The sequence below is a fragment of the Mizuhopecten yessoensis genome, unplaced genomic scaffold (genome assembly GCF_002113885.1).
Source record: "Mizuhopecten yessoensis strain PY_sf001 unplaced genomic scaffold, ASM211388v2 scaffold716327, whole genome shotgun sequence".
NCBI classification, from domain to species: domain Eukaryota; kingdom Metazoa; phylum Mollusca; class Bivalvia; order Pectinida; family Pectinidae; genus Mizuhopecten; species Mizuhopecten yessoensis.
In genome coordinates this window covers 254,046-276,613 of record NW_018480061.1, presented here as the reverse complement: position 1 = coordinate 276,613, position 22,568 = coordinate 254,046, and the positions used below count along the sequence as shown (strand labels likewise).

General features: G+C 40.0%; 1 protein-coding gene across 2 annotated transcripts in view; it reads left to right on the top strand.

Annotated features, from left to right (window-relative positions):
* Nucleotides 1–1,382: 1,382 nt before the first annotated feature.
* Nucleotides 1,383–22,568, top strand: part of LOC110443124 (dipeptidyl peptidase 9-like) — a 47,269-nt gene continuing 26,083 nt past the window's right edge. Inside the window, exons 1-9 of one of the 2 annotated variants that reach the window (XM_021487126.1) lie at nucleotides 1,383–1,440; nucleotides 8,776–9,352; nucleotides 10,038–10,209; nucleotides 11,235–11,480; nucleotides 12,534–12,595; nucleotides 13,512–13,615; nucleotides 14,155–14,335; nucleotides 16,991–17,159; nucleotides 22,107–22,177. In XM_021487126.1, the coding sequence (XP_021342801.1) occupies nucleotides 8,858–9,352; nucleotides 10,038–10,209; nucleotides 11,235–11,480; nucleotides 12,534–12,595; nucleotides 13,512–13,615; nucleotides 14,155–14,335; nucleotides 16,991–17,159; nucleotides 22,107–22,177 (1,500 nt within the window). In that variant the 5' untranslated portion in view covers nucleotides 1,383–1,440; nucleotides 8,776–8,857. Of the gene's footprint in view, nucleotides 1,499–8,775; nucleotides 9,353–10,037; nucleotides 10,210–11,234; nucleotides 11,481–12,533; nucleotides 12,596–13,511; nucleotides 13,616–14,154; nucleotides 14,336–16,990; nucleotides 17,160–22,106; nucleotides 22,178–22,568 lie in introns of both variants that reach the window. The other variant, XM_021487127.1, reaches the window with a different exon arrangement.

Below are 22,568 nucleotides of genomic sequence, written 5' to 3'. Positions count from 1 at the left end.
CATGTATTTTCTAGAACTGGGGGCACAGATCACATGCATTTCTTTTAGGCTAAACTAGCTTGAGGCGAGACAGAGACATATAAGTATATATATATACGTCTCTGGTCGAGACTGCATGGTAGACGTGCAATACAATTTAACATAAATCAATATTCATCAAAAAGGTATTAAAAAATGAATCTAGGTCAAAACGGCCGCAGTGTAAAAACGGCCCTACTTAAAACACGGCCCTACTTTTTAAATCGTCATATACAATTTGATTGGAATCATAAGATGTAATTTTTAAAATGTATATTCCAATAAATAGCCAATTATAACGGGACGTATATATATATATGAACATTGATGTATATTTCAATAAATAGACAATTATAACGTAATGATTAATTTGACAATTACTAAATTAAACAACAACAATTATACAACAGTAAGATTGTGTCTTTTTATCTTTTATATAAAATCATCCTATCTTACCATGCACGGTAATGTATTAATTGGGTATTTCTGTGATTGACATTTATATGTATTTCATATCACTTACCGGTACCACACGTTCTATGCTGCCATCTACTACAGCAATCGCACTGCAGTGCTGACTGCATGCTGTGCAGGTCGAATAACACTGTCGCACTCTAAACAGTTCGTCAATGCTGGTCTCATGGTTGAAAGTCTTATTCAAATTCAAATGATATGTGAAGATTTTGCTATGCATTCGTCCAATTATTCCCCCTTTGACCAATCCCGTTAATTGTTGTTTTAATTGAGTCACTGCGAGGTACTCCGAGGTACTCTGTTAAAACAACAACGACCCTCCTCCCACATCTAAATTATTATTAGTTAATATTGTAACTATTTTTTTCAAATGCTATTCAATAATTAAGTTTTTTAATTAATTCTTTTTTCTAAATAATTAAATTAAATTAAATTAAACACTGAAGTAGAAAACACCATTGCAAAGGTATTTGAGACTGAGGAGGGTCAACTATCAATGAAAACACAAACACAATTATAATGTTTTTATCTGTACATGTACATATCTTTATTTCTTGAAAGTGCATGTAACTGTATTAACATAATATCAAGTTATATACCTGTATTACGCACTTGTAGTACTTGCAGTACTATACAGTATATACTATACTATATATATAAAGTGGGGCCGTTTTAACTAGGGCCGTTTTTAACTAGGGCCGTTACTGCAGTGCGGCCGTTTTAACCGTATACCTTAAAGAATCATCGTCGCCACAAAAATGGCATGATAATAATCAAATAAAGATTACATAAATAGATAAATCTCCGTATTCATCACTTACCAATCCATTTTGTATAATTCCGTATAAAAAAAAATCCGGTCCCGTGTCTAATACTGTGCAACACATCCTCTTAGTCTTACGAATGTTTGACGTCCGGTGCGCAGGAAGACTCGCAAAACACATTCAGGTAGGGACTCTGGAACTTCTCTGTGACAATAGATGTACAGCTGATGCTTTCCTTATAGGTTTGTTGGTCTATGTGCTATATTTGTTTCGGTTGGTGTCCCATGCACACATAGCTTATATTGGTTGTGTGACTTATACTCCCGATTCAGTCGATTTGTGTTTCCGAACTTTTTGTGAAAACCACCGATTCTTAAAATAGAACTGCTGAAAAGCAACTAAACGGATGCTGACGCTTTATATTGATGTGAAATGTTTTCCGGTTTTTCATATTAGCTTCATGATTTTTAAAAGGTTTTGTCTGTAAGCATACAAGTTTCAATCCGATCATCTGAGAAAAAAATTGCGGAACAAACTGACATTTGCAAACAGTACGTCGTTGAAACATCACATTTTACACTGTGCTCTGCAAGAAGAACCATTTCCTGTCAAAGATGATGTTGATGTTAACGAGTCTGTCCTGCAATACTGAGATAATGTTGTAGGAGACGGACAGCCTTTTGAATGTACACGAAAAAAAGCACAAAGACAAACAAAAATTGAAAATTATATACATGGAGCATCTGAGGTTTCTATTCTTCACTTCTTCTCTTCAAATCGAGTGCAGACTGTCTCTGACATATTTTCGCACTAGGTACTAGGTGCATGCCCGGCGCAATTAAAACGGAGCAATTCCCAGTGTATCTGAGGACCACTCGCAGTATCTCTATCTTGAATATGCCTTGGGAGGCACAATCTGTGAGCGATACCGGGAGTGTGTCCCACAATCGGATGGTGTCGGGGTAGTAGGATGGGTAACAGGTCATCTCGGCACTTGGACAGTGGCAGATCCAGAGGTTTTTTTGGGCTTCAGGACCCCCCCCCCACCCTGAGAATTTTCTTTAAAAATCATGTATTTTCACCATTTTCCTCAATTTTTCCCCACATGGAAACCCCCCCCAGGAAAGCACTTTTTCGGGTCACCTCAGAATTTTCAATGGGACACCACAGCATTTATATTTTCCCAATAACAACATTTAACATGTTTTTTCTTGTACATGTACACAGAAAGAATGGTCTCCTATTTTAATTACACCAATTTGTGTGTTATTTTTTAGCTGCGGCATGGGATAAGTGAGCTTATCCCATGCCGCAGCGTCCGTCAACTGTTTCCTTTTAAACACTACTTGTCCTGAAAGGCTCAGAGGATTTTGACCAAATTTAGTCTGGAACATCATTGGCCAAAGTGTTCTCAGTTTTGTATAAACCGAGGGTATGGTCCCCCTGGGGGCAGAGGGGCGGGGCCAAATAGGGGGAAAATAGGTTAATCTTAAAAATCTTCTTCTCCTCAACCAATAGAAGGATTTTGACCAAATTTGTTCTAGAACATCTTTGGACAAAGGAGCCTCAAGTTTGTATAAACAGAGGGTGTGGCCCCTCTGGGGGCATATGGGTGGGGCCCAATAGGGGAAATAGAGGATTTTTTTCTCCTACTATAAAAGTGAAGGGATTTAAACCAAATGCAGTCTGAAGCATGCTTAGGGACAAAAGAATCATTTTTGTATAAACTGAGGTGTGTGGACCCCTTCTTTGGGGCAGATGAGTGGGGCTCTCATTAGGGGAAATAGAGGAAAACATTTAAGATCCTTATCCTTCTGTGCTGTTGAAGGGATTTTAACCAAACTTTTTTCTAGAGAATCTTTGGGCAAAGGGAATTGAATATTTATAAATGGAAGATGTCCCCCCCCCCCCCAGGCAGAGGAGCAGGGCCCAATAGTGGAAATAGAAAAAAAAACATTTTCCCTTCTGTACAAATGAAGGGTCTGAATCATGCTTAGGGGAAAAAACCTAAATTTGTTTAATTTGTATAAAAAGGTGCATGTGAGGCCCAATAGGGGAAATAAAGGAAAATTGGGACATAACACGGAAACTCATTTTCTTGGTGTCTTTCCCACCAAAACAGATGTATGTGTAGTTCTTCTTGCAACTTTGTTTCTTGTACTCCTTTGATAAACCTGTATGGTACTCAGCAGGTTTTAAATTGAAAAATAAAATACCAGGTGAGCTAGTAAGGCCCCTGGGCTTCTTGTTTCATTATGTTATGTTTACAGGTTCAAAACATGTACGTGTAAAGAATGTACTTCTATTGTCATTCTTGTTTATTTCAATTTATTGCACGGTTTTAGTTGTGGTTAAAGAAATAAAACACGGGCGTCTAGTTGTAACAAACAGGCGCGTAACAACCTATGTAGCAAAAAAGCCCGGGCTTACACATCATTTTTGACAAAATAAAAAAAATATAAACGCAACATAGACTATATGATATAATATATTAAAAAGCAATGACAGATGTTTTGTATCTGCTATAAAGACCGCCAACTTACTAAAATGCTTCGTTACAATCAAAGTCTCTAACAAATGTAGAATTGAGGGTAGCATATTGAAACTCTAGTCTTGCTAATTATCGGTGTACCCAAACACTAACTCTAGTTTTCCCCGTGAAATAAAGTGTTTCTAAGTTTTTTTTACCGCTTTTATACATATAAAGGGAACAATATGGTTGGTAGCCTGGCTTCAATCATTTGACATGGTAACCGTGTCAGTGCAACTCTAGCTATGCAAATTATTGGTATACACATAGTACTCGCTAGCCCCCGCCCCCTGTGAAATAAACTGTTCCTATGATTTTTATCCCCTTTATTAATACAAAATACATATGGAATGGTCATAAACCATGGCTTTATATTTTACACATTGACCAGTATATCGGTTCTTATGTACATAATGTTAAACTATTCCTAGTGCTATAGCTAGCTTGTGATACTAGTCTCATATCCCTGCGCAACCGGAGTCACAGTCGCGAGGAGAAACGTCATACTCTTACAACAACTATCCCAAAATCCACATGATTTTAGATTTTTCTTTTCCGTGGAATAATGTTACCGAACTCCATAATAGAATTGGCGTAGATGAGTACCAATCCCTACGTACCCAAAAAGAAGCAAAATATTTGTAAAATAATAGGGGAAAACGATATTTTCTTGCTTTAAAATGGCCATTAAAACTGACACTAGAACAAGGGAGAACGCGTCTCATGTGTTCTAGAAAACAAAATTCTCCTGGGGGAGACCCCCCAGACCCCCGCCAATGGGAGGGGGAAAACCCCCTCCCATACCCTCCCCCTCCTCGCACTACACGCTTCGGGGTGCTGCCTTCGGCAGCACACTTCATCATTGGGCTTACACATTGAAAACCTGTTTGTTACACCCCTGACAAAGTGTATGTAGAGCGTTAATTACTGTAAGTGTTTGTTTTCACATTCATGTACATATCTTGTCATCATGCACAGGTGGTTGTGATCATTAAGAACAACTTCTTATAGTGTGGTGTTATTATTGCTGTGAACAAACGTCCACAAATGGCTTTTCATGCATCATAACGTGATGCTACCCAAAATGGATTTTTTTCCCAATGTATGAGGCAGTATTTTTATTATTTGATACCATTAAATTGTAACCATACAGAAAGATTTTTTTTTTCAAAAAAGTGTTTCAGTTAGGGTAGTGTCACGTTATAATTTTCAAGAAAAACAATGGCCCAAATAACATTACATATCTACAACAAATTAGAATAACTCCAGAATTAAAGATATATAATGATATAAGACTATACAGATATTGCAAAAAAGTGCCGAAGTAACCAAGAGCCGAAAATATAAGTGCCGAGGTAACCAAGTGCCGAAAATATAAGTGCTGAGGTGTCCAAGTACCGACTTCACCAGGTGCCGAGGCGTCTATGATTCGTAGGTTGTCTGGAAGCTTAAGGTCTTTGTACGTGAGAAGGGCACCAGGAATTTGAGGTGGTAGCCGCGCAGATTGATGGACGGCAGATGGAATCAGGTAGGTAGTTGGCATTTCCCCTAGGCCATGGACAATACAATACATCGATCATCACTACTTTAGCCTGTGCACGTCATTCCTGCAGGGTCGGCCAGTTTAGTTGGGATATCGGGGATGAGGCCCTGCTGGTGGTATGGTAGACGCCAAAGATGAATCTTGCTGAGCGCCTCTGCACAATTTCCAGCTGCTTGATGTTATCGGCTGTATGAGAGTTCAATACTGTAAACTCCATGGTGGGTCTCACTGAAGTCTCCCTAGTTTGCTTTGGACACTGGTTGATGTTATAGGCTGTATGAGAGTTCAAAACTGTAAACTCCTTGGTGGGTCTCACTGAAATCTCCCTAGTTTGTTTTGGACACTGGTTGATGTTGTCGGCTGTATGAAAGTTCAATACTGTAAACTCCATGGTGGTGGGTCTCACTGAAGTCTCCCTAGTGTGTTTTGGACACTGGTTGATGTTGTCGGCTGTATGAGAGTTCCATACTGTAAACTCCTTGGTGGGTCTCACTGAAGCCTCCCTAGTTTGTTTTGGACACTGGATGATGTTGTCGGCTGTATGAGAGTTGAATACTGTAAACTCCATGGTGGGTCTCTCTGAAGTCTCCCTAGTTTACCTTGGACATTGGTTGATGGTGTCGGCTGTATGAGAGTTCAATACTGTCAACTCCTTGGTGGGTCTCACTGAAGTCTCCGGTAGCCGCGCAGATTGATGGACGGCAGATGGAATCAGGTAGGTAGTTGGCATTTCCCCTAGGCCATGGACAATACAATAAATCGATCATCACTACTTTAGCCTGTGCACGACATTCCTGCAGGGTCGGCCAGTTTAGTTGGGATATCGGGGATGAGGCCCTGCTGGTGGTATGGTAGACGCCAAAGATGAATCTTGCTGAGCGCCTCTGCACAATTTCCAGCTGCTTGATGTTATCGGCTGTATGAGAGGTCAATACTGTAAACTCCATGGTGGGGCTCACTGAAGTCTCCCTAGTTTACCTTGGACACTGGTTGATGTTGACGGCTGTATGAGAGTTCAATACTGTAAATTCCATGGTGGGTCTCACTGAAGTCTCCCTAGTGTGTTTTGGACACTGGTTGATGTTGTCTGCTGTATGAGAGTTCAATACTGTAAACTTCTTGGAGGGTCTCACTGAAGTCTCCCTAGTTTACATTGGACACTGGTTGATGTTATCGGCTGTACGAGAGTTCAAAACTGTAAACTCCTTGGTGTGTCTCACTGAAGTCTCCCTAGTTTACCTTGGACACTGGTTGATGTTGACGGCTGTATGAGAGTTCAATACTGTAAGCTCCTTGGTGGGTCTCACTGAAGTCTACCTAGTTTGCTTTGGACACTGGTTGATGTTATCGGCTGGATGAGAGTTCAAAACTGTAAACTCCTTGGTGTGTCTCACTGAAGTCTCCCTAGTTTACCTTGGACACTGGTTGATGTTGTCGGCTGTATGAGAGTTGAATACTGTAAACTCCATGGTGGGTCTCTCTGAAGTCTCCCTAGTTTACCTTGGACATTGGTTGATGTTGTCGGCTGTATCAGAGTTCAATACTGTAAACTCCTTGGTGGGTCTCTCTGAAGTCTCCCTAGTTTACCTTGGACATCGGTTGATGTTGTCGGCTGTATGAGAGTTCAATACTGTAAACTCCATGGTGGGTCTCACTGAAGTCTCCCTAGTTTACCTTGGACATTGGTTGATGTTGTCGGCTGTATGAGAGTTCAATACTGTAAACTCCTTGGTGGGTCTCACTGAAATCTCCCTAGTTTGTTTTGGACACTGGTTGATATTGTCGGCTGTATGGGAGTTCAATACTGTAAACTCCTTGGTGGGTCTCACTGAAGTCTCCCTAGTTTACCTTGGACACTGGTTGATGTTGTCGGCTGTAGGAAAGCCTGGGTAGAGTTTGCTTTCTTTACAATCTGATTTATGTGCTGGTTCCAGCTCAGAGTCTTGTGCAGATGGACGCCAATGTACTTTGCCGTATCAGCCACTTCCAGTGTATGGCCATGGATGTTTTATGACTCATTAATTATGTTTCTCTAACTAGTGATGTGTAGAACTTGACACTTTTGGGGGTGGAATTCCATCATCCAATCCTGTTTCCACCTAACAAGACTGTCCAGGTCTTTCTGTAGTTGAAGTGAGTCCTCTGTTGATGAAACATACCGATATAGGATACAGTCATCAGCGAAGAGGCCAACCTTCGACTTGGATGAGATGACATCTAGTAGGTCGTTTATGAACAGGAGAGGTCCGACAACACTACCATGTGGCACACTGGATTGAACTGGGGCCGAGTCGGGCTTTACTTTTGTACATTCATGTAGGAAGTCCTGGACCCAGGCCAGCAATTCCAGTAATTCTGTAGAACTTCAATTTTACAGAAGCCTTTGTGTGGCACCTTGTCAAAGGCGACGGAGAAGTCCAGTCATATGACGTGTCGGCCTGGAACTTGTTGTCCATACCACTGGCAAGGTCCTGGAGTGTTGTTATTAGTTGAGTCTCACGTGGTTTACTTATGACGTCATATATTAACCTTGTTCAATGAAAGTCTTGTCGTTTCGCTTCAAATAACATGGAGAATGACCCGCGTCAAACGCTCAAATGACTACGGTTATTTATTGGCACCAATTTTATTTAAATAGGGTTGTTCTGTCAATGTAATGCAGTAAATAAATAAATAATTTAAGAACAAATAAATCAAATTAAACAATTGTTCTATAGAAAAAATGTAAATATATGGATTGAACAGCGGGCTTCATACAATATGGATGTAACTGATTTACGTTTATACCGACCGGAAAATTAAAAACGCCGTTCAATCCCTATATGTATTCATCCTCGATACTACAGGGGTTACGCTCGCTTTAGCTCTCTGCACCCCTGGAATATGCCATAGGAAAATTGAAGGCACAAAGACAGCTGTTTGATTGGTATCGGGTAAAAAAAAATCTTGACGTATTGCTAGGCTGATGTCTGTCATTTGAAAATTATAAAGGTTACCCGTTACCCCGCCGTGATACTCTCTTGATGTACATTAAAGTTGTCTTGCCTCATCAACAAGGTGGTGTCACTGAGCCTTCCATTTTTTTACGATACATATGTACATTGTTTGCGTAGAAAGTAAAATTTGATATCAAATAAAAATATGTTTTCTTGAAAATTACATCAATTATAAAAATAGATCTCAAAGGATTATGCAATTATTATAAACACATTTCTATGCTGTTAGACTGTCCGTTAATTTATAGACTTTTAGAAGTTTACAACATTTATAATGATAAAATTAAACCTGGCAATAATAAAGTTTTTGATGTGATGAAATCTGAAACATGCTTTTGGACACATTTAGACAGAATATTACTGGTAAGCAATTTTGACATTGAGATTTTCTTGACTTTGGACATACCAATAAGGACTGTTTTTCCTGCACTTTCTCTATTTTCTCTTCAGCTCATCGACAGACTAATGGAATGATGACATGATAGATGATGAATTCCATAGACAGGTGATTGAACAACGCTGATCCAAAGTTATGGCTGCAGAACTATCAGTCGGTCCTCTGGATCTGGCTCAGTCTGGCGGATCTCCCAAAGAACATTCTACCGATCAGCCAAAGACATGGGATTTACTACGCCAAAACGTTCAAGAAAAACGGAAACTTTTAGTAGCTTTAGTGAGCCATATACCAACCTCTTTTTCATTTCGTGTGGTAGATACGCCAACAGGCAAAAAAACGAGACTTTATTTCCTGGGTACGCCACAGAAATGTAGAGAAAATACACTTATGTATGCTGATTTGCCAAATGAAGTAAGGGAGGTAATTCCCGTGCTGAACTGTAGATCTTTATTAGACTCGTTTCAACCGTCACTTCCAAGTGCACAGTTGTCTCGCGAGGAACAGTTGATGAGGGAGAGAAAACGCCTTGGGATTTTCGGAATCACCTCCTACGACATGGTGGAAGATCAAGGAAAACTTGTATTCCCAGCATGCAACTCTCTTTTTGTGTGCATGGATCGTGATGTTACGGTAAGTTGTGTTCAGTAGAAAGGGATTTATTTGTCTTGGTACAGTGTTGGGGGAAAAAAAAAAATGTTTGGGATTTTCTGTCAGATTTTTATTCCAATACCCTTGAGTACTGATTACCATTATTGTACAGTATTTGCAAATATCATGTCAAGTTCCATTCATTAAATATGAACACATGTTCAGAAATCTTAATTGATCATATGTTCCAGAAATTTAAAGCAGGTGGAGAAATAACAAAGTCCTTAAAAATGATAGTTGATATTCCGTGCTTAACAGTATTTATGGTTATCGCAACAACTGGTTTTCCCCTTGTGCCTTCGGCATGGTACTTCATTGATCACATGAGATAGTTACTATAAAGTCGGCATCAGATCTGCGCTATCACAAGTTGGCAAATACATTGGCATGCCCTGCCTCCAGCCACACATGCAACACACACAAAGGCTTGTCCTTAAATGACATTGGCTGTTGAAAGGATGTTTAACAAATTAAAACCAAACCAAACCAATCATTTTAAAATGCATTTTGATAAAACTTTGTACACTGTTTTTCGCTATGGAATCTGGTTTTCCTCCAACACCCTAACCAAGCTTGTCCGTAAATGACCATGGCTGTTAAAAGGAAGTAAAATACAAGCAAAACCAAACCAATTAACATATTCTGTACAAGTTTTCTCCGTTTTCAGTCAGATGAGCCGGTTCTTCCTCTAGCCATCAACACCAGTTGTTCTCGGGCCAGACTTGATCCAAAGATTTGTCCTCGCAACTCCAACCTCATCTCGTTTATCCATAGCAACGACCTTTGGGTCACCAATCTCCAGACGGGGCAGGAATGCAGACTTACATTTGCACATAAAGGTATATAACACTTCTGTCAAGATAAAAGGGTTTGTTTTAAAAGATATATTAACACAGATTTAACCCTTTCACCACTGTGGACCATAATGGACTCATCCGTATCAATGCATGGTAGAGTCTACTAAAGTTACTTCGGGGTGAATGGGTTAAATTGTCTTGTAAAATACTCACTGGTTCTCCAGGTCCTTTTTGGCATTATGAGACGGTGCTAATATAATTTACTATACTGCTAAGGCATCTTCCTAAGTGTTAAAATTAGAATGAAATTCTCCTTGGTAATTCAATATTCATGACCCATTAGACAACTTACTTAGATAAAGGACTACACAATAAAAATTCTTTTGACAACAAGCTTTGCATTCTTACTTAACACAGACAATTTGTCCAGTGAAATTCATATAATGCAATTTGAGGTGAACATTAAAACTAATTAACAATGTATTCAGGTTCATGTCGTTTCAACAGTTCATTTGTAAAAACTCTGATTTCTTAAAAATTGAAAAAGGAGACAAATTTTACACTTTTTGTTATAGGAACTGCTTCTCAAAATCAGGAACAATTGTAAAATTGGTACTTGAGTCATGAGTTGAATGTTTTGGCTTTTTCAATGTTTTAACTGTCTAGGACTTTCCTTTTAGAGTTTTCTGAGATTGTTGCAGTTGTTTTGGGTTTTCTGACAGTATTATGGTATGTTTGGGTTTTCTGACAGTATTATGATATGTTTTGGGTTTTCTGAGTGTATTGTGGTATGTTTGGGGGTTCTGAGAGTATTGTGGTATGTTTGGGGTTTCTGAGAGTATTATGGTATTTTTGGGGTTTTCTGAGTGTATAATGGTATGTTTAGTGTTTTGTAAGTGTATTGCATTATGTATGTTTAGTGTCTTTGAGATTGTTTCAGTAATTTTTGGATTTTTTTGAGAGTATTATGGTATGTTTTTGTTTTCTGAGAGTAATGGGGTATGTTTGGGGTTTCTGAGAGTATTATGGTATGTCTAGTACTATATTTAAGCATAATGTATGTTTAGGGCTGAGTCGACTGACAGATGACCCGATGAGTGCAGGTGTACCCTGTTTTGTGGTTCAAGAGGAATTTGACAGATATACCGGATACTGGTGGGAGCCGAAGCCAAAACACTCTGATGACTTTGATCAGACGTCATGTTACCGCATCCTGTACGAGGAAATTGACGAGAGCGGTGTGGAAATATTGAATATTTTTGCTCCAATGACGGACACACAAGGGATTGATGAGTATCGATACCCCCGAGCTGGTAAGAGTTATACCCCCGAGCTGGTAAGAGTTATACCCCCGAGCTGGTAAGAGTTATACCCCCGAGCTGGTAAGAGTTATACCCCCGACCTGGTAAGCGTTATACCCCCGAGCTGGTAAGAGTTATACCCCCGAGCTGGTAAGAGTTATACCCCCGAGCTGGTAAGAGTTATACCCCCGAGCTGGTAAGAGTTATACCCCCGAGCTGGTAAGAGTTATACCCCCGAGCTGGTAAGAGTTATACCCCCGAGCTGGTAAGAGTTATACCCCCGAGCTGGTAAGAGTTATACCCCCGAGCTGGTAAGAGTTATACCCCCGAGCTGTACCCCGAGCTGNTTATACCCCCGAGCTGGTAAGAGTTATACCCCCGAGCTGGTAAGAGTTATACCCCCGAGCTGGTAAGAGTTATACCCCCGAGCTGGTAAGAGTTATACCCCCGAGCTGGTAAGAGTTATTCCCCCGAGCTGGTAAGAGTTATACCCCCGAGCTGGTAAGAGTTATACCCCCGAACTGGTAAGAGTTAACATCCTCTTCATTAGTGCTAGTTAATTAACAAAGTGGATAATATTGAATAAGTGGAATAAAGTCATGCCACCTGAATTTGCCCAAGAGTCTGCTCAACCCAGAGGTGTCGCCCAATAGGAGAAATTAGGGTCTAAAAAGGTTTATTTAGACTCTTTATGACTAAACATGGTTAGAGCAAAATATTTGTTTGTTGTAATGTGTACAGGAAAAAGTATTCACCCTTCAGAAATGAAATCCATGTTCAACCCAGTGTTAATTTGGCCCTTCATGTGTTATTACTATGTATAGTATGCTGGATAATTCTATTCGCTATGGTTAATATCCCCCCCCCCCCCCCCCCCCAATTGTGGAGGGCAAGAAAGGCAAAAGTTAAACTGCTGTGAACATTTCCCCATATACAGTTCATCAGTTGGTTACTGTTATAACACACTTCCATAAACACGTACAATATAGAATCAATTACATCACTTGATTAATCCTATTGGTGCATGTAAACTTCTCAGAATGTTTCTTACTTAATTTTCTTCAGGAACAGACAATGCACAAACATCTCTGAAACTTGTGGAGTTTGAAGTAGGAAGTGATGGTCAGGTTGGTATCAGAAGTCTTACTACTTAAGTTAAGGACCCATGTCCCGTTGCCCGGTGTTCTTTGTATATACAGTAATTTCCCCTTAATGTCATCTTAATTTTGTTCTGGATATAAAAAGCATAGTTAGGCCAGGACACTTCCGCTGACCAGGACATTAATTTGTTGAGGGTTTCATGTCTTCATCCTATAAAGAGAGACATCAGTAAAAGGGAAAGAGGAAAGAAAAGAGAAATGACAGAGGTCTGTAATGTTGTAGTGCAGGCTGAAGATTCAATTGTGGTTTCTTCAACTTACCCGAGCAGAACACAAAGAGGAAAACCCAGAGTTTTGTTAAGATCCCACATTAGTCAATAATATCTAATCATTCATATGATCACGATACTGGGTCACAGAAGACCAATTCCTTTCTCCAAAACTTAACGCATAATAAAACATTCTACACATTCTGTATAGGAATTGTGTACAGGCCACATGTTCTCCATCCTCGATACTCAATAATTACATTCACTTAACATGCTTTCTGCACCACTGGAATATATCATGACAAAATCAAAGGCTCGGCGTGTGCCACCTTGTGGATGGGACAAGAAGACTAGTGTGATCCTTTAACCCTTTCATCCCTATGTAACTTTAGTAGATTCTACCATGTATTGATATGGATGAGTCCATTATGGTCTACAGTGTTGAAAGGGTTAATGTACATCACTGGCTGTAAAGTTGGTTGTTGCTCCTCTGTTATCTTCAAAGGTCAAAGTGTCAACCTAGCGATTGGTCAGTTTTTTTATCACAGACCAATCCAATGGCTAGCCGCGTGCCATCAGGTTTATATGACATACTCCAGGGGTGCAGAGAGTTAAAGTGAAGGGTGAAGGTACCCCCTGGAATATCAAGGATGTGTGTTGTCTTGTTTTGACAGATACAGGACAGTATGATGGAGAAGGAGCTTTATGAACCCCTGTCCACGTTCTTCCCCTGGATGGAGTATCTGATCCGTGCGGGATGGACACCAGACTCCAAATAGTATGTGTAGTCCCAGAAACAGAACAATTTTGTTATCCATGTGAAAAACTTGCTTTACAGGACTTTGTTTAACAACTTTTCCCGTTTTTAGCTCACCTGGTCCAACAGACTTGAGAGCTTATGCTGAGGCACAGCGTCCGTCTGTCAACTTTTCCTTTAGAGCGCCTTAAACCAAAGGGAACTCAATTTTGTACTACCACAGGGTGTGCCCCCCACCCCCTTGGGGCAGAGGGGTGAGATCCAATAGGGGAAATGTTTAAAATTCACCCTAATTCAGGGGAGCATAAATAATGAATCCATTGAGGGATGGGTGATGCTGAGAGACAAAGCCAAATTTTTTTTGAAATACGTTGTAGTTCCAGTATTATATTTAATGAGAATATTTTTCCCTGGTTGCTTAATTATCTAGGTAAGCTAAACAGGCCCTAAAAGAAGTTGTTGATTGCAGTGTTTATAGTAAATGCTCACCTTTGAACCTTGAATGTTAATTCTCTTGTTTACAGTAAATGATGACCTTTAAAATTTGACCTTTGTTCCAGTGTTTATGTACAGATCATGAACAGACAGCAGACCCGCCTAGCGCTGGTGTTAATACCATTGGAGTGTTTCATCCCGGTGACCTCTGACCCCGACATGGAGCTAAACTATTATTACGAGTGCACCAACAATTATCCCCCCTTACAAGTTATATACGAGGACACCTCCGATGTCTGGATCAATGTACGTAGGCTTTTCATGGAGTTCAATTTTTTGCAGAATTTTGTGAACGGTATATAATTCCACAGCATACCATGATATTATAGTCTTAAAGAGAACCTTAAACGTTCAGAGATAAAGTTGTACCTCTTGTATATTGAGGCATTTTGTTTTCTACAATGATGTGTTAATCCACTTTAAAACTGGTACACACACCAATTCCAGCTTCCATCGATTTTATTACACATTTCACAATGGAATTTTACTACAGTAGTATAGGTTGGTACTCAACTGATGGTATCTAAGTGATATATTGAGGTAGTTTACCATGTACCACAGTGCATTATGGTATAAACAATAGAAAAAACTGATAGTTTACCATGTACCATAGCATAGCAACATTGTGGTATTAGACCATGTACTGAGGAGTGTTTTGGTATGTACTGTGGTATTTGACCATGTATTGAGGTATGTACTGTGGTATTTGACCATGTATTGAGGTATGTACTGTGGTAGTTGACAATGTATTGAGGTATGTACTATGATATTTGACCATGTATTGAGGTATGTACTGTGGTAGTTGACAATGTATTGAGGTATGTACTATGATATTTGACCATGTATTGAGGTATGTACTGTGGTATTTGACATGTACTGAGAGTGTTTTGGTATGTACTGTGGTATTTGACAATGTATTGAGGTATGTACTGTGGTATTTTACAATGTATTGAGGTATGTACTGTGATATTTGACAATGTATTGAGGTATGTGCTGTGGTATTTGGCAATGTATTGAGGTATGTACTGTGGTGTTTGACCATGTACTGAGGAATGTACTGTGCTATTTGACAATGTATTGAGTTATGTGCTGTGGTATTTGACAATGTACTGAGGTATTGTTTGGTATGTACTGTGGTATTTGACTATGTATTGAGGTATGTACTGTGGTAGTTGACAATGTATTGAGGTATGTACTGGGGTATTTGACAATGTATTGAGGTATGTTCTGTGGTATTTGACATGTACTGAGGAGAGTTTTGGTATGTACTGTGGTATTTGGCAATGTATTGAGGTATGTACTGTGGGATTTGACAATGTATTGAGGTATGTACTGTGGTATTTGACCATGTACTGAGGAATGTACTGTGGTATTTGACAATGTATTGAGGTATGTACTGTGCTATTTGACAATGTATTGAGGTATGTACTGTGGTATTTGACAATGTACTGAGGAATGTTTTGGTATGTACTGTGGTATTTGACATGTACTGAGGAGTGTTTTGGTATGTACTGTGGTATTAGACCATGTACTGAGGAATGTACTGTGCTATTTGACCATGTATTGTGGTATGTACTGTGGTATGTGACATGTACTGAGGAGGGTTTTGGTATGTACTGTGGTATGTGACATGTACTGAGGAGGGTTTTGGGATGTACTGTGGTATTTGCCAATGAATTGAGGCATGTACTGTGGTATTTGCCAATGAATTGAGGCATGTACTGTGGTATTTGTCCATGTATTGAGGTATGAACTGTGGTATTTGACAAGGTATTGAGGTAAGTACTGTGGTATTTGACAAGGTATTGAGGTATGTACTGTGGTATTTGACAATGTATTGAGGTATGTAATGTGGTATTTGACAATGTATTGATGTATGTACTGTGGTATTTGACAATGTATTGAGGTATGTACTGTGGTATTTGACATGTACTGAGGAGTGTTTTGGTATGTACTATGATATTTGACAATGTATTGAGGTATGTACTGTGGTATTTGACATGTACTGAGGAGTGTTTTGGTATGTACTGTGGTATTTGACCATGTACTGAGAGTGTTTTGGTATGTACTGTGGTATTTGACCATGTATTGAGGTATGTACTGTGGTATTTGACAATGTATTGAGGTATGTACTGCGGTATTTGACATGTACTGAGGAGGGTTTTGGTATGTACTATGATATTTGACAATGTATTGAGGTATGGACTGTGGTATTTGACATGTACTGAGGAGTGTTTTGGTATGTACTATGATGTTTGACAATGTATTGAGGTATGTACTGTGGTATTTTACAATGTATTGAGGTATGTACTGTGGTATTTGACATGTACTGAGGAGAGTTTTGGTATGTACTATGATATTTGACAATGTATTGAGGTATGTACTGTGGTATTTGACAATGTTCTGAGGAGTGTTTTGGTATGTACTGTGGTATTTGACATGTACATGTATGAGGTATGTACTGTAGTAATTGACATGTATTGAGGTATGTACTGTGGTATTTGACATGTATTGAGGTATTTACTGTGGTATTTCACGATGTTCAGAGGAACTCTTTGGTATGTACTATTGTATATGACTATGTACAATGTTTTGGTATATTCTCTGGTAATTGACCATGTACTGATGAATGTTTTGGTATATACTGTAGTGTATTGTGGTATTTGACAAAGTACAAAATACAGAGTTTAACTTTGTTTAATTTGACATTTTATCACATACTCTAGTTGTGCATCAAGCAAACAATTGAGGCCTGGAATATCACAACTATCCTGAAGTTAAACAAAAGGTTTAGTTTTGAGGACCATGTGGTAGATTAGCCTTTGGCTGAACATGTCTTCCTCGTTAAATAAAGTTTATTATTATTATTATAGTTTTGATGTAAATCTTAATTAAACACAGGTTCACGACATCCTCCACTTCTTCCCACAAGAAATTCCGGAAGAAATTTCCTTCCTCTGGTCAACGGAACAGACTGGATACCGTCACCTGTACAAGGTGACCTCTAAACTGCTAACCTGTGATAACCCCTCTCCCCGCAGTGCCATGGAGGTCATAGAGAATAACCAGGGTGAGTATAGGGTACACCCGAAATCTGTGTGTGTCAATTTTTCCCGCACCTAGGGACAGACTATCAGATGACATTTGACCCCATGCACTACAACTGTGTTTGTGTAACATTTAAGTTATCGGTGAAAACGGTGATACTATATATGTTACCTTTAAAAAAGGTGCTTGTACTGAATTTTAAGAACAGTGTATTTATGATGCTTCATTCTCTGTATGTTATGCAATACATACATTTTGTTGATAATTAAATATCAATATTTATGTGTAAATCCTGCTCAAAAACCAAGTCATTCCAACTTTCGCTCACATGACAGACAAAGTCTATGGAAGTTAGTAACTGTTACATCACAAATGAGTTGGAGGACAGCCCGCCAGTATCGGGATGTTGTGACAATGTCTTTACGCATCGTGAAACGTTGGTGTTTTATGTTGGCTCATCCACTCCAGGCACAAAATAATCCAGAACGTAACCACATCCAAATTTTCCCAAAGTACGGTATACATTTAAATGTGTGCATGGCATATACCATTGCTTTGGCCCTTGATCATGACTATATTGATGAACACAGCATTGCAAGGCAATCATCTGTTCAGACACTTTATCAGTTCTGAAAAAAATCTGCAGTTACGAGATCCCAAAAACACGTTTATACAAAACCTCTCTATCTGCAAAATTGTATCTCAGAGAAATGCAAAATAATTCTTCTATGGATTCTGAGCCACCTCAGAACATAAGATAATGACAGAGCAGCTATAAATATGCACTTAACTCCCAGCAAGTGGCCATTCAAAGTGAGTTTCAGCTTGAGAACAGTTTCATGTATGATGCAGACCCTATTTTTAACCATTTTAAAAACATCCAATACTATTTTTTCTGTATGATGTGAACCTATCTATGAGGACCTACATTTTGACTCTATTCTCTCTCCGTGTTTGACAGCCTACTGGACCTACATTTTGACTCTATTCTCTCTCCGTGTTTGACAGCCTACTGGACCTACATTTTGACTCTATTCTCTCTCCGTGTTTGACAGCCTACTGGACCTACATTTTGACTCTATTCTCTCTCCGTGTTTGACAGCCTACTGGACCTACATTTTGACTCTATTCTCTCTCCGTGTTTGACAGCCTACTGGACCTACATTTTGACTCTATTCTCTCTCCGTGTTTGACAGCCTACTGGACCTACATTTTGACTCTATTCTCTCTCCGTGTTTGACAGCCTACTGGACCTACATTTTGACTCTATTCTCTCTCCGTGTTTGACAGCCTACTGGACCTACATTTTGACTCTATTCTCTCTCCGTGTTTGACAGCCTACTGGACCTACATTTTGACTCTATTCTCTCTCCGTGTTTGACAGCCTACTGGACCTACATTTTGACTCTATTCTCTCTCCGTGTTTGACAGCCTACTGGACCTACATTTTGACTCTATTCTCTCTCCGTGTTTGACAGCCTACTGGACCTACATTTTGACTCTATTCTCTCTCCGTGTTTGACAGCCTACTGGACCTACATTTTGACTCTATTCTCTCTCCGTGTTTGACAGCCTACTGGACCTACATTTTGACTCTATTCTCTCTCCGTGTTTGACAGCCTACTGGACCTACATTTTGACTCTATTCTCTCTCCGTGTTTGACAGCCTACTGGACCTACATTTTGACTCTATTCTCTCTCCGTGTTTGACAGCCTACTGGACCTACATTTTGACTCTATTCTCTCTCCGTGTTTGACAGCCTACTGGACCTACATTTTGACTCTATTCTCTCTCCGTGTTTGACAGCCTACTGGACCTACATTTTGACTCTATTCTCTCTCCGTGTTTGACAGCCTACTGGACCTACATTTTGACTCTATTCTCTCTCCGTGTTTGACAGCCTACTGGACCTACATTTTGACTCTATTCTCTCTCCGTGTTTGACAGCCTACTGGACCTACATTTTGACTCTATTCTCTCTCCGTGTTTGACAGCCTACTGGACCTACATTTTGACTCTATTCTCTCTCCGTGTTTGACAGCCTACTGGACCTACATTTTGACTCTATTCTCTCTCCGTGTTTGACAGCCTACTGGACCTACATTTTGACTCTATTCTCTCTCCGTGTTTGACAGCCTACTGGACCTACATTTTGACTCTATTCTCTCTCCGTGTTTGACAGCCTACTGGACCTACATTTTGACTCTATTCTCTCTCCGTGTTTGACAGCCTACTGGACCTACATTTTGACTCTATTCTCTCTCCGTGTTTGACAGCCTACTGGACCTACATTTTGACTCTATTCTCTCTCCGTGTTTGACAGCCTACTGGACCTACATTTTGACTCTATTCTCTCTCCGTGTTTGACAGCCTACTGGACCTACATTTTGACTCTATTCTCTCTCCGTGTTTGACAGCCTACTGGACCTACATTTTGACTCTATTCTCTCTCCGTGTTTGACAGCCTACTGGACCTACATTTTGACTCTATTCTCTCTCCGTGTTTGACAGCCTACTGGACCTACATTTTGACTCTATTCTCTCTCCGTGTTTGACAGCCTACTGGACCTACATTTTGACTCTATTCTCTCTCCGTGTTTGACAGCCTACTGGACCTACATTTTGACTCTATTCTCTCTCCGTGTTTGACAGCCTACTGGACCTACATTTTGACTCTATTCTCTCTCCGTGTTTGACAGCCTACTGGACCTACATTTTGACTCTATTCTCTCTCCGTGTTTGACAGCCTACTGGACCTACATTTTGACTCTATTCTCTCTCCGTGTTTGACAGCCTACTGGACCTACATTTTGACTCTATTCTCTCTCCGTGTTTGACAGCCTACTGGACCTACATTTTGACTCTATTCTCTCTCCGTGTTTGACAGCCTACTGGACCTACATTTTGACTCTATTCTCTCTCCGTGTTTGACAGCCTACTGGACCTACATTTTGACTCTATTCTCTCTCCGTGTTTGACAGCCTACTGGACCTACATTTTGACTCTATTCTCTCTCCGTGTTTGACAGCCTACTGGACCTACATTTTGACTCTATTCTCTCTCCGTGTTTGACAGCCTACTGGACCTACATTTTGACTCTATTCTCTCTCCGTGTTTGACAGCCTACTGGACCTACATTTTGACTCTATTCTCTCTCCGTGTTTGACAGCCTACTGGACCTACATTTTGACTCTATTCTCTCTCCGTGTTTGACAGCCTACTGGACCTACATTTTGACTCTATTCTCTCTCCGTGTTTGACAGCCTACTGGACCTACATTTTGACTCTATTCTCTCTCCGTGTTTGACAGCCTACTGGACCTACATTTTGACTCTATTCTCTCTCCGTGTTTGACAGCCTACTGGACCTACATTTTGACTCTATTCTCTCTCCGTGTTTGACAGCCTACTGGACCTACATTTTGACTCTATTCTCTCTCCGTGTTTGACAGCCTACTGGACCTACATTTTGACTCTATTCTCTCTCCGTGTTTGACAGCCTACTGGACCTACATTTTGACTCTATTCTCTCTCCGTGTTTGACAGCCTACTGGACCTACATTTTGACTCTATTCTCTCTCCGTGTTTGACAGCCTACTGGACCTACATTTTGACTCTATTCTCTCTCCGTGTTTGACAGCCTACTGGACCTACATTTTGACTCTATTCTCTCTCCGTGTTTGACAGCCTACTGGACCTACATTTTGACTCTATTCTCTCTCCGTGTTTGACAGCCTACTGGACCTACATTTTGACTCTATTCTCTCTCCGTGTTTGACAGCCTACTGGACCTACATTTTGACTCTATTCTCTCTCCGTGTTTGACAGCCTACTGGACCTACATTTTGACTCTATTCTCTCTCCGTGTTTGACAGCCTACTGGACCTACATTTTGACTCTATTCTCTCTCCGTGTTTGACAGCCTACTGGACCTACATTTTGACTCTATTCTCTCTCCGTGTTTGACAGCCTACTGGACCTACATTTTGACTCTATTCTCTCTCCGTGTTTGACAGCCTACTGGACCTACATTTTGACTCTATTCTCTCTCCGTGTTTGACAGCCTACTGGACCTACATTTTGACTCTATTCTCTCTCCGTGTTTGACAGCCTACTGGACCTACATTTTGACTCTATTCTCTCTCCGTGTTTGACAGCCTACTGGACCTACATTTTGACTCTATTCTCTCTCCGTGTTTGACAGCCTACTGGACCTACATTTTGACTCTATTCTCTCTCCGTGTTTGACAGCCTACTGGACCTACATTTTGACTCTATTCTCTCTCCGTGTTTGACAGCCTACTGGACCTACATTTTGACTCTATTCTCTCTCCGTGTTTGACAGCCTACTGGACCTACATTTTGACTCTATTCTCTCTCCGTGTTTGACAGCCTACTGGACCTACATTTTGACTCTATTCTCTCTCCGTGTTTGACAGCCTACTGGACCTACATTTTGACTCTATTCTCTCTCCGTGTTTGACAGCCTACTGGACCTACATTTTGACTCTATTCTCTCTCCGTGTTTGACAGCCTACTGTGTACCAGGAAACTTTCGGCCAGACAAATATTGTTCCATTGCTTATTAAAGCCAAGTTGGCCTAGTGCTAATTTTATGATTCACATCATGATATGTACAAATATAGTTACTATATTTGTATGTTGTCCAATTATATTCATTGTCATGATAATTTCGCCCTCCCCAAAGTCAAACTGCGGTGAAAAGTTCCCGGTATACACTATATTGACAGGTGTGACTCTAGTTTATTAGTCAAACTGCAGTGAAAAGTTCCCGGTATACAATATATAGACAGGTGTGATTCTAGTTTAGTCATTAAACTGCAGTGAAAAGTTTCCGGTACACACATTATAGACAGGTGTGACTCTAGTTTATTAGTCAAACTGCGGTGAAAAGTTCCTGGTATATAGTTTATTAACAGATGTGACTCTAGTTTATTTGTATTGACAGGCCAGCTTAAAGCTGACATTGCTGAACAAGTGGCCTTGACCTGTGGACAGTGGGAAGTCCAAGCCAAACAGGTAACAGTATAACCAATTTATTAATTATTTTATTTATGTTTCATGTATCACAAACATAATATACACACATTATTCAACTTGATATAAAAAATATGTAATATATATAACTACATATTTAAAAGTGAAACCAGACAGATTTGCCTTACGAGACAAAGTAAATCATACACATAAGTTTAGATTAGAAAACAAATGTGTTCAGTTATTAGCTCACCTGGTCCGAAGGACCAAGGTGAGCTTATGCCATACCGTGGCGTCCGTCCGTCCGTACGTCAACAATTTCTTTAAACGACTTCTTCTTCTTAACCACTGGTTGGAATTAAACTAAATTTGACTGGAAGCATCCCTAGGTGGTGGGGATTCAAAATTGTACAAATGGTGGGGCTGACCCCCC